At 37.3% G+C, this 12,162-nt stretch overlaps 1 protein-coding gene across 2 annotated transcripts in view; it reads right to left on the bottom strand.

Annotated features, from left to right (window-relative positions):
* Window positions 1–4,984: 4,984 nt before the first annotated feature.
* Window positions 4,985–12,162, bottom strand: part of scara5 (scavenger receptor class A, member 5 (putative)) — an 84,426-nt gene continuing 77,248 nt past the window's right edge. For both annotated transcript variants that reach the window (XM_088624950.1, XM_088624951.1), the window contains exon 9: window positions 4,985–7,786. In XM_088624950.1, coding sequence (XP_088481076.1) covers window positions 7,653–7,786 — 134 coding nt within the window. In that variant the 3' untranslated portion in view covers window positions 4,985–7,652. The remainder of the gene's footprint in view (window positions 7,787–12,162) is intronic.

The following is a 12,162-nucleotide window of genomic DNA, read 5'->3' as shown; positions in this document are numbered from 1 at the left end:
TAAAAACACAGGATTAATTGCACTCAACCAATATTCTTTTTCCTCAATTACCATTGCTAAAGCAAATCACAAACTCCGGGTTTCAAAGAATATTACAGTGTATCATTGTCTTGAAGTCAGAAGCCACAAGTCAGGTACCTTATACGTCGTAGTAAGAAAATGTTTTGTATTGCAGAAGATAGCATTTGCCCAGCGCAAGCTGAAAAAGAGAGGCCAATGCTAGGGTTTCTAGCATGAAATGGATTAGACTGGCTAATAGGCGTGTGGGACTCAAGCCCTGACCTGCCGGTATTCTAGAGGAGTGGGATACTACCTGGCAAGGCAGCAATGTAGCTTCTTATCACAGTCAAAAGAGAAGCAGTTTGGACAAAAGAAGTTCAGTCACAAGTACAACCTCGTGTCCTAAGAACTGCAGACAGACCAGCTGCTACTGTGTCAGAGATGCCAGATTCTCTTATAGAGGATATAAGAAAACAGGATCAGTCAGGAGAAGAGTAGCGAAGAGAAGAGTGAGAGGTAAAGAAACACCAAGAGTGTGGAAAATTTTAAAAGTGGCAGAGAGAAGATTTGAGTTTAGTGTTGAAAGAATGTTTGTGAAAAGAAAGAGCACTGGTTAAGGCAGAGTACGTCTAAGCCTAGTGATGAAACAGTATAAGAGAAAGATATCTGGGTGTCAGAGAATCAGAATAAATACCCCATTGCCTAGAGTAAAAGAGTTTGTGAGAAGACAGTGAAAGAGAGTTTGATGTGTGATGAAAATAGAACAGGAAAGAGTCCTCTCGGTTTTTCCTAGAAGGGATCAGTAAAAGCGACTGAGGATGCTGGTGAAGGCCCAAACAAAATAGTTGAGAAAAGGCAGGCCACTTTGCATACCAAAAGATACGGTAACATGCTGTGTAGTGTATAGTGTGGATGAGAAATGTAAACAATGTATTTTTCATAAATTCTCATTATTTTTTAAGTAGGCCATGAACATTGTGATACACACAGGTCAGTTTCAAGAGGTATGTATATCTGAGATAAGATCACTTTATTGGCCATATACAATTTCTTGTATTAGGAATTTGTCTTTTTGCATACCCCAACTTGCTCTCCATGAGACACATAGACAGGGAGAGAAGCTTGGGGTCAGAGCGCAGGGTCAGCCATTTATACAGCACCCCTGGAGCAGTTGGGGTTAAGGGCCTTGCTCAGGGGCACAACAGATTAGGATTTATCTGCCAACCGTGGTATACAAACCGGCACCCTTCTAGCCACGGGTGCAGACCCTTAACTACAGAGCCACCGCACCGCCCTGAATCCTGGCTAGGATATCTTTTGACAGAACCAGAGATATCTACCAATGAATCATAATCTGTCACACAAGGTGACCATACACATGATGACACTACAACCACCTGTGGTGAACTGATTTAAAAGTTCTAGCACACACAGTTGGGATGGTCTCTGAAATCCTGACAGCTTGTCAACCAACTATTGATGTGACTGTGCTGTCTGAACCACACCTGAAAGTAACTGCAGGAATGAGACACTGTACATAACCAGATTTGTCCCCTAGACTTCATATGCAATAAGAGACATTTTGTGACAAGCTTCCAATTGTAATTTCAGCTGGAAGGTCAAGAAACGAGGAGGATGATTAGAGGATACCTATAGGCCAAAGACAACTTTCAAAGTGAACAAAGTGTGTATGTGACAACAATATCCCAACATCTCCACAATTTTGGCCTAAATGTCAGGTTGGCAAGAAGGAAGCCATCACTCAGAAAAACTCACCTTGAATCCCATTTAACTTACTTAGCCATGTGGTAAAAAAGATTTGGGTTTTATGAAATAAAATAGGACTTTTATTTTTATTTGTAAATCAAAGTGGGACATTTTGCACTAACCCAACACAACATCCAACCCATAAGCACCATCCCTACTGTGAAGCATGGTGGTAGGAGCATCATGTTATGGGGACATTTCTTATCGGTAGGGTCTGTGAAACTTGTCAGGAAAAATGGGAAAACAAATTGAGCAAACTACAGAAAAGTCCTTGAGGAAAACCTTTTGCCTCCTGCAAAATAGCTGAAACTGGGATGGATGTTCATCTGTCAACATTACCTGAAGCACACATCCAAACCTGCACTGGCATGATTCAAAGACTGCTGTCCATCAGTGCAAGAAAAACTTGATAGAGCTTGAACAGCTTTGTAAAGAAGAATTTCAGTTTTGTATTTCCATCCATTCATACAGGGTTTAGTGTTGGGATCATTGCATTTTATTATTTGTCTTCAGTTTCATTGTTATGCAGATGATGCTCAGATTTATCGTAAAACATCTTCCCACTCTGATATTTTGCCTCCGTCACTTATTCTTGTCCACATGGCATCAAACTGTGGTTGACATCAAATTCCCTGAAGCTATATAGTGAAATAGTGAAAGAGAGAAATTTCACTGGTGGGCGGATGTGAAAAAAAACCTGAGATCTTCACAGTAATGGTGGGTGGCTTCTCCATTCACTTGTCAACTGTTGTCAGGAATAATAATAATAATAATAATAATAATAATAATAATAATAATAATAATAATAATAATAATAATATAGTCAACTTACAGTAAAACAACATTGATTAAATTATTTCCTACAGTACCTAAAAAGAAAATTATTGAACGAAAAGAGCAGAACAGTGGAATAGACCTATACAGATGTATAGTCTGTGCTATTGCTGCCTTTTGTCAGGATCTGATCACAGTGATTCCCTGGCCAGTTTGCTCAACTAGTGTATATAACTATATTGCTCAACAAGATAGCAGCTATACACCTAAAGTACCAGCTTTGACATTATATCAACCTTATCTGGAAGCCCCAGAGTCTCTGGCATCTAGTGGATTCTCTCTCCAGGAGGATAACATGACAACTCAGGCATTTATTCAGACAGTTTTGATCAATATGTCTGCACAGTACCGGCTGGTTATCTCTAACAAGCAGCTCACATTATGCTGATTTCTGGAAATCCCCCTCTGCACTTTTCAGACAATCCCCAACAAACTCCCTATGGATCAACATTTCTTATTTCATTTTCCCAAACAGGCACAAGTTAGTCACTAACAATTATCTGAGTACATTAGTAAAACACCACAGTCAAAAACATAACGGTGCAATTCAGAAACCATACTTTTTTTAACTCATGTTTGTTTAACTCATGACTTGTTCTGATATTTAATGAAACTCAGATTTTGTGATCTGATTTTGTTGTGCTATTTGCATTTTTTCAGGTTGTGAAAATGAGCATTAAGGAAGGGCATACATAACACTCTTACTGTGAAATATGCGTGCGTATTTAAAAAGTATGTTGCACATACTGTATAGTACAGCACAAAGAGTAAGTGCCCTCACTTTCTATATGTTAGGCTGACAACACAAACACAGGGAGAGGGTAAAGAAGAAGATGAAACTCACATACTGTACATCAATCACAAGGTCCTTATAATGTGGTCATTATGTAAAAGAATGAAGGTGGCGAAATGTTTGAAAAGTTATGGAAAATTTTAGAATGCGACTTAAACATTTGTGTTGATTTACAAAACCAGCACTTTCTTTGTGGTGTAATAAGATGAATTGACTCTCATGTTTTTTTTTCCAATTCAGTCATTTAGAGAGTTTAATGCTGGTGCAATGCAAATATTGTATCTTCAACTGTGTCTGATGAGGACTCTCATGCTATCCTAAAATGAATTACTCAGATGTGCTGGTTTACTTTGAAGAGCTGCTACAGAAATGTCAATATAATGAAGCAGATCCTTAAATGTTGTTCTTTAACCAAACTGATATGTAATTCCATTGCCCTCACTTGTTATATGTTAGACTGTTGTGCTTTTTATCACAAGCAACACTGACAAATGAAACAGGTCATTAACTATTGCCTGCAAGACAAAATAACAGTGCTCTGTCATAATTCACTGCTTCTATTAAGGTAATTAAAAGGGATATTTTTTCTGTTCTTTTGTAAGAAAACACCTTGAAAATATGACACCTAACATAAGGATCATTTCAAGAGTACTTGAAATACTACATAACAATGTCCACATGTGATGAAAGTTAGAGGGCCCTGATTTATTTCTCATATGTATGTTGCCATTCTATTAGAACTCCCATTTTTGCAGACAAGCAAATTCCGTTCCATCACAGCTGCATTCTCTGCAACTCTTTCTGCAAAACAAAGGCTGCAAAGGACAAATTAATATCAGAGAAAAACGATAACTCTTTCTTTAGGCTTTAATCCAACTGCTATCTGTGAGTCATTATGAAATAAATGTCTCCTTTAGTGCTGATCTTATCCAGGGCCTGGTTTAAACCTCTGTGGATTAGTTTAGGTAGATTTGTTTCAAAGACACACTAAAACTCAGTACATCTAATATGTAAAATGTAACTTTTGTGTATGTGACCGTGGAAACGTAGGTCTGAACAATGGTCAGCATTTTTCTCAATGAAATGAAAGGGAATGCTTGTGTGTGCTTCTCCATAAAGAAAAGAAACAGTTCATAAATCTCTGCCACTCTGATCAGTGAGCCCCATCACACATTGCACATACAGGCCTCATTAACTTGGTTCTTTGAAATCATGCCACAAAAAACAGTGTTGTTCACCATTTCTCTATAAGCTTTGGATGCCAGAAAAGCAGTACCCATTGTTTTGGACTCACAATATTCTCAATAGGAGTTTTTATTGGTCATCTCTCAGATGCACAAATATGTTTTGATCAGTAACTTAACCTGGAGTCATAGAGGGAGCCATAACTAATAATAAAATAACACTGGAGTGTCTGGCAACAGAAATGCAAACAAAGCCTATTCCAAATGTCCTGTTTTCCAATGGCCTTTTAATATAAAGTAATAACGTTAGTTTATGGTCTGAACTGTATGCCTATTAAACATTTTGTTTACATACTGTACCTCTAATTGAAATCCATATTTATTCACATATATGAGGACTGAAACTGGTTATAAAATTAACTTCATTCTGGTGAATTATTTTATTCCTTACACATTAAAGTTACTTTTCTTCATCCTTTTCATATTTTGAAATTTGATATCCATCACTGTTGTACTGTGATTTACCAGCCTTTATTAATAACAAAATAAAAACATGTATTTACTGTTGAGACCACACCAGGAAGTGGTAAACATCTGCATTATTGATTTTCCCATTTTCATTACTTATACTGAAATGTTCCCATCTCTATTCTTCATGTGGAAAAAGAAAAATTCTGTAAATGTTTAACATTCGCCAACACCAAAATACTTGATTACCTGCATTACAGCCTGCTTTAAAATATAATTGCTTGAACTATAAGAAAAAATACAAATAATTTGCTGTGTCTCTGTTCACAATGGGCAAAGCAAGTGTATTAATTAAGGTATATTTTGTTTTCTGTCCATAGTATAAAAGGTACCTTTTTGAAACATATACAGTATATTTTATCACTTGTATTGTCTTCTTCAATCATAGCCCTTTTGCTGTTAAGATACAGATCTCTAAGTACAAAAATACAATTTCATATATTTATAGTTCACTAAGGAGGTTTATTATGGTGTTGGAAGCTATTCAGGCTCTTAAATAACCTGTTTCTTGCAAAATCATTTTCATGATCAAGAGGGATAACAGAAACACTCCAAAACCATTAACAAAATTATAATGAAATTGTAAAACAATAGCAATAATGTTACTCCCATGGTATTCTCATGACATTAAATTGAAATCTAAAAAAGAAAAAAAAGTAATGAATTATGTAACAGCTATTAAAATATCTTTACTTGCAATTAGGAGAGTACATGTTTTCACTCAGATTTCTTTAAAAACCAAATACAGATGCATTAAGAACAAGACAAAAAATTAAAGCAGCACAGGAAAATTCCCAAGGCATTACCACTTGGAAAGAGGATATCCATAACAAAACGTAAAACAATGAAAGACTTTATTGAAAATATTCAGGAAAGAAAAGTCACTGGTCCTTAATTTCTCTATGGAAAAATTATGGGCATACTGCCCAGTCTATAATTAATGACACTGTTGGGCAATTTGCCCAAATGGAAAACCAGGCCTACTGTCTTCGGCTATTAGGCTTTGTACACAGAAACATCTCTTAAATTGGCAAAAGAAAAAACATGATGAGCACAAAAAGAAGTGAAATACATGCAGAAATGAACGACGCTGGAATGATGAATTTGATTGGTGAAATCTCTTTTCAGAAAGACAAGGCGTCCAGCATTTGTCTTTATTTTTAAATTTAAAAAGTATCCCCTTGTAGCCTGACCTCATCAGTTCTCAGATGCTAAGCATGGCCAAGGTCAGTACCAAGAGGAGAGACCTCTGAGGAAAAGGTGCAATAAGTGGTGTTGGTGCAGTAGTGGATGGAAGTCTTCCCATTAGACCAGAAATTTGAAAACTGTTATCCCAGTAAGGTGACCAGGGACACTGTGCTGTAGGAGCTGCTATCCCTTGAATGAGATGTTAAACCAAGGTCCTGACGACATGGTTTTTAAAGATACCATTGTTCTGTCCTTCCACCCTTGCCTTAAAGAAACTAAATTTACACTGTGTTGTTGGAGGTGACATCCTTTGGATAAGATGTTAGGCTGAAGTGAACACTTTTTGATGAGTCTGGGCCTATACAGTCTGGCCCTCCAAAAGTTTGGCGAAAGTTTTCATCCCTTCTAAAGCAGATGAAGTTGGTCTCCTCCAAAATGACCAGCACTTAGCCTTTGGGAAAATTATTAATTAGCAAAACTAGGAAAAAAATACATTTGTTGCCAATGGCAACAAAGTTCTTCTCGTTTGTAAACTTTTTGATGTACCTTTTAAACTGAATTGATCTTTTGGAGAATATAAACACTTTCAGATAATCTTGGCTATATATTTTTTATACTTTGACTGTATAAGAATCATAATTACTGTAAATGCAAGTTTAGATTAAACAACTCTATTTAGACCTCAACAATGTACAAATATAATGATTGATAATCTAGAGAGTAGTTAAATCAATTACTGTATGTTTTTGATTTCCTCTTGAGGTAATCTGGTCCTGGCTTTGTTATACTAATACGTTTATAGTATGTTTTTTTTTGTTTCAAGAGCTTTAATTCTGAATCTTCAGAAAATCAAGTTGATTTCAAGTATTTGTAATGTGAATAACTGCCTATTAACTTCAACTACATACACTATATTACAATGTGAAGTCCCATTTACGGCACTTTTTCTTCAAATATTTGCTTTTTGTTTTTCTGTATGTAAAACCAAACCCCTATGTTCTAACTGACTATTTATTCATGGGCTCTAGCTTTCAAGACGAAAACCACCCAAATGTTTTTAAATTGCTTATATTACTTACAGGTTTGTTACAATTAAAATTCGGCAATGAGAAGTTCAAATTATCCAGAAAGTCTGCTGGGCCCAGAAACAGAAATTATATGAATGGCGATTATAAATCTAATTGAAGTCATTGCATAAATATTTTTCAGTTAGGTTGGTATTTCCTTTTCCATTTGGTCCATAATCTCTCCTTTTCTAATCTTGTTTATCCATAGATAACTATTATCTATTGAACATGGGTGGATGATACGTCACTTTGGTTCATTGTGTTGGTTATTGGTCATCTGTTGTTCATGAATTAAGGGTTACAGGTGACACCAGCATCCTCCACATGGCCACAGTTAGTTTTTCCCCATCCAGAAAATCTGCACTGTTGGATTGAGTCCTCTGTCCCTATGCAGGCAACATCATCCATCCATATCATGCCAGAACCTGGGAGATAAAACAGATTTTAAGTATATCAAAAACAAAATAAAACCCAACTGGAAAACAAGAACCCTGAAGGGTTCCATATTTCTGCAAAATTTTGGTTGATGAGAAACATCCTTTCTGATGCTCTGAAAAATGCATACATTCAAAGTGACAATGAAAGTAACAAAGTTGTAGGTCGTATAAAAACGGAATTGCTTTTTTCTTCCAAAAATAAAATGGATGTAGTTGGTTTTTAATAATTAGTCTAGAAGGAAGTGATTCGGGCATCTGCTCCAACTTAAGTACTTTAGGACACTTAAAAATATATTACAATGGGAGACGTGCCGCAAGCCTTTTTGTAAAGCAATAATATGAAACAGAAATCTGGCATAGTTGCTAACGGCTCTGATGTTAAATGCCTCTAATGTTAAAAGCTTCAACTCAGCACCCAATGGCTCCAGAGAGCAGACATTTTGGATAACACACTGGGCTCTGTTATTGCTTCTCTGCTATGTAAAGGCACCATAAAGGCAGCCAAGTGCCACCAGAGAAGATATCTGGCTAAGTCATTCATCCTGAAATATTAATTACATTTAAATTAAATTTGCAAAGAGCACAGAAATATAGTGGGAATAAAATAAATTACAACTTTAAATTCTAACAGGATTAAACACTTAATTGCATTTCCACATTTACTTTATCCACATTTAAAGGCACAGTTTGTACATTAATTCATGGCTGTCCATCTCATGTTTATAATGTCAGTGATGGAATAATACCACTGTCATAAAAAATAGCCTTTCGGGAAGGCCAACAAGGTTTTAAATAAAATCAACAAAATGTGATATTTGTTTTAATGCAGGCCCATTCCCCAATAACGTACTTTATCAGATCCATATAAGCACTATTTTTGTGTTTTAACAACGTATGTTTCAACTGTAACAGTAACATTTGAGAAACTGTGTGTTTCTCAAGCAGGCAACCTAAGTCCTGTCATTACTTTCCAAGGAAAGAGGAGTACAAGGCAAATTAATTTCTTCTATTTTAATCTATAAAATCTACTTTAATTGTATAAGTAAAAAACAATGCATGACTCAAATATTTAACTATGAATGTGTAATCAGTACAAAGCAGTCGAGAACCCACTGTGAACTCGGCACTCTTTTTTTTTAAAAAGCTTGGTATAAAAATACTGGTTCCACCTCTCCCAGCAACACCCTTAGCTTTCCCTGGAGTTCTCCCATCCAAGTATTGGCTTGGCTCACACCTGCTTAGCTTCAGGGGGTTGTGACTTGTGAATTGCATTATCATATGGTAGGGATGGTGTTACATGGCTGAAGGCTGTCAGTTTCCACTGGGCATAGTGCTTTGCACTTAAACCAAAATATATACATTTTTGCCCAATAATTTGTTCTGAATTTTTCCTGCATGGTCTCAGGTCACATGCAAACTCCATGCATGCTTTTCCATGGGCTTTTCTTAGGAGCGGTTTCCATCTAGCCGCTCTCCCATAAAGAATAAACTTGTGTAGTGTGTTACGGTTGACATCCCTCCCCTAGAGGGCACTCCATTTTACTCCTGTCAATAGTTCCCTGTGACTGTTTATGTGTTCCAGGTGTGCCTTGTTGTCTTCTCATATTTATTCTTAGGTCCTCCAGGACTCAGGGTTCAACATTAGGGTACGGATGTCGCGAGGCCTGCTTAGCACCAGGAAACCCTACGTCCATCTCCTGAGGGCATAGGCCTTATCCCTGACACCTTTTCCGAGCCCGGGGTCTGGAGGACCTCGCCCCGTTACCCCAGAATCTCCATGTCCATTGTCTGTTCGTGTTTTCCCCATTCCTGGGGATTTTAACCTTGTTACGTCTCAGGACAGATCTATTGTTAATGGACTCTTGGACTGTGCCCTGACCCTCCTTTGGACCTGCTCAGATTTGGATGCCATTCTTTGTCTCCCCCGCACACTGTCATTTTGTGCACCATTAAACCCTTGTGTGTTTTCTCATACTACGCCTCCTGTTTCCTACAGCTCTTACCGCATTGCATAGGGTCTACTACAAAACCCGACACGGACTGCAGACCCTGTCCGTAACATAGTGCTGCAGAGATCATTGTCCTCCTATCTCAGCCATGGTAGACCAAAGTCTTTCTTTCCCAGTTGCTGAGTATTAGAGAACAGCCTAGAAAGAGTCTGGGTGGGTCTGTATTGTTTCCACTTTATAAAGATGGACCTGACTGTGGTCATGGGAACATTGAATACCCTAGATATGTTTTTATAACCCCCCAGATCTGTACCTCCTCGCAATTCTATCAGAACTGTACAGATAGCTCTTTGTTCTTCTTGACAGGGTTTCTGGGCTGACATGAATCAGAACAGAGGGAGCTTACTATATAGACAGGTGTATTTCTCCTGAAATAATGTCAGCCAGTTAAACTGACAGAATCGACTCAATTCACATTTGAACTTAGAAAGAAATAAAGAAGTACCTGGGCTCAATGTGGAGTGCCAAAGTAAACAGGGGTGAATACAATGCATTTCAGTGTTTTCTTTTTTACATGTAAACAATTTCAAGAACTTTCATTCCCCTTTGACACTTAGAGTAATTTAGGTAGATCAGCATTAGAAAATCCCACTTTCAATGTGTGACTGAGTTGCAACATAAAAAATATTTTAAAAAAAGTCTGAGAGAGCAGCAAAGGAACAAACAAAGGTTAATTTCATATTGGAAAGTAGAAAGAAGAAAAAGTACAATGTTTTGGCTGTGAAGCATCCTTCATGTACATGATCTGATTACATTGTACACAGCTGAGATTTACATTTTAATTTCACGAAGGACAAAGACAGATAAATTGCTTTGATAATTGAACCTCTTTGCAGTTCGTTCCTGAATGATGTCAGGAATGATGTTCTTCTGGCAGGTTTGATTTTCATTAGTGCTACTTTACGATGCATAGAATAAGACTGTTCAAGAATCTGCATTTAATTTCCCTAATTTTGTCTACACCAGGATATTTGTATTGCTACTCATCTGGAGTGCAATGACATGCAACCAGGAACTGCAGAAATAGAAATCAAAGTAATTTGACAAACAACAATGACTTAGATAATGTTCAGATGCATGACTTTGTTATATGCTGTTTGGATGCTTTTATTTAGTTGATTTGTATCAGTGCACAGTTATAGCCAACTGTGGAAGATCCCTACATGTGGAAGTCTTCATTAGCACTGAGGACCCACCTTTGTTCTCTTAACCTGCTAAAGATGACCAGAAAACTATTGTTAACATTATTACACAACACTTCTCTTTGCCTTTTTATCATACAAGGGCTACTACTACTCTTAAGACTTGCACAGTTTGTCGGACTTTACTAACTGTGCTTATTAAGGACAGAGTGCGACTCCTCCCATGCTCAGCTGTAAATGATTAGTTAGATTAACCCCGTAACCTCCTTCATCTGTGTTTCCCCATGTGCTGGCTGACATTCCAGCAGTTTGACGCTGTTTGTTTGTTTTAAAAATACATGACCTATGAGAGAGGTTGGCGGCGCCTGGTTTGTCCCTCCCATCCTCCCCTGTTTTCTCCATGGTTACGCATGGGCCTCTAGCGGCCATGCCGTTGCTAAAACATCCTGCCAAATCTTCACTGCTCTGTAAGAAAATGGCTAAAGATACTCTACAGAGAGGGTTTCATGGCCATTGGGATGTTTAAATCTATTTTTTAATTTTGTTTTTGTCTTTAAAAATTATGAATATGTAAGTGGATAAAGAAATATGAATGAGGCACAATATAAAAAAGGTGTGAAAATTGTTAGGAGATAATTCACAGCAGTGAACAAGAACTTTACATTAGTTTTGACATATACTGTGAGAGATAAGACATCTATGGATATAGTTCAGTCTAGTGTATCTGGAATTGCCACTATCTTTATGTTTCAATTTGCAGTAATGACTTTTGTACTGCACAGTGAGAATGAGGAAGTGCAGACAGGCTAATGTAAGTCTTCCACCCATTTGAGACATTAATCTTATCTACTGACAACCTGTAAGCGCAGCACCAATTTACAGAAGGGTTTCTACCAAGCAGATTGTCCTTCACTGAGGACACAATAAGCCCACGCGTACCTGTCAAGCCACATGAGCTGCTGTTACACCAAAAGCAAAGAGAACCTTGACTGACTAATAAATCTTTGAATCAGAATGTCTGCTGACAAACCACTTGAAGTATCCTTTTCACATCTAGTAACTAGCCTTGCTAAACCTTTAGTCTTTAGTTAGTAACATAACTACCTTTGCTAAACGTTAAGTCTTTGTTAATGTTGCCATCTGACCAGTTGGTACTGTAGTTTGGGACTAGACACTTGAAAGTGTTAACACTCTGAGGAGGCAGTCTTTGTTT

Source organism: Lepisosteus platostomus, chromosome 3 (genome assembly GCF_059453375.1).
Source record: "Lepisosteus platostomus isolate fLepPlt1 chromosome 3, fLepPlt1.hap1, whole genome shotgun sequence".
In the NCBI taxonomy this organism is placed as follows: Eukaryota; Metazoa; Chordata; class Actinopteri; order Semionotiformes; family Lepisosteidae; genus Lepisosteus; species Lepisosteus platostomus.
The sequence above is the reverse complement of the archived record's forward strand: the minus strand, read 5'-3'. Positions and strand labels throughout refer to the sequence as shown.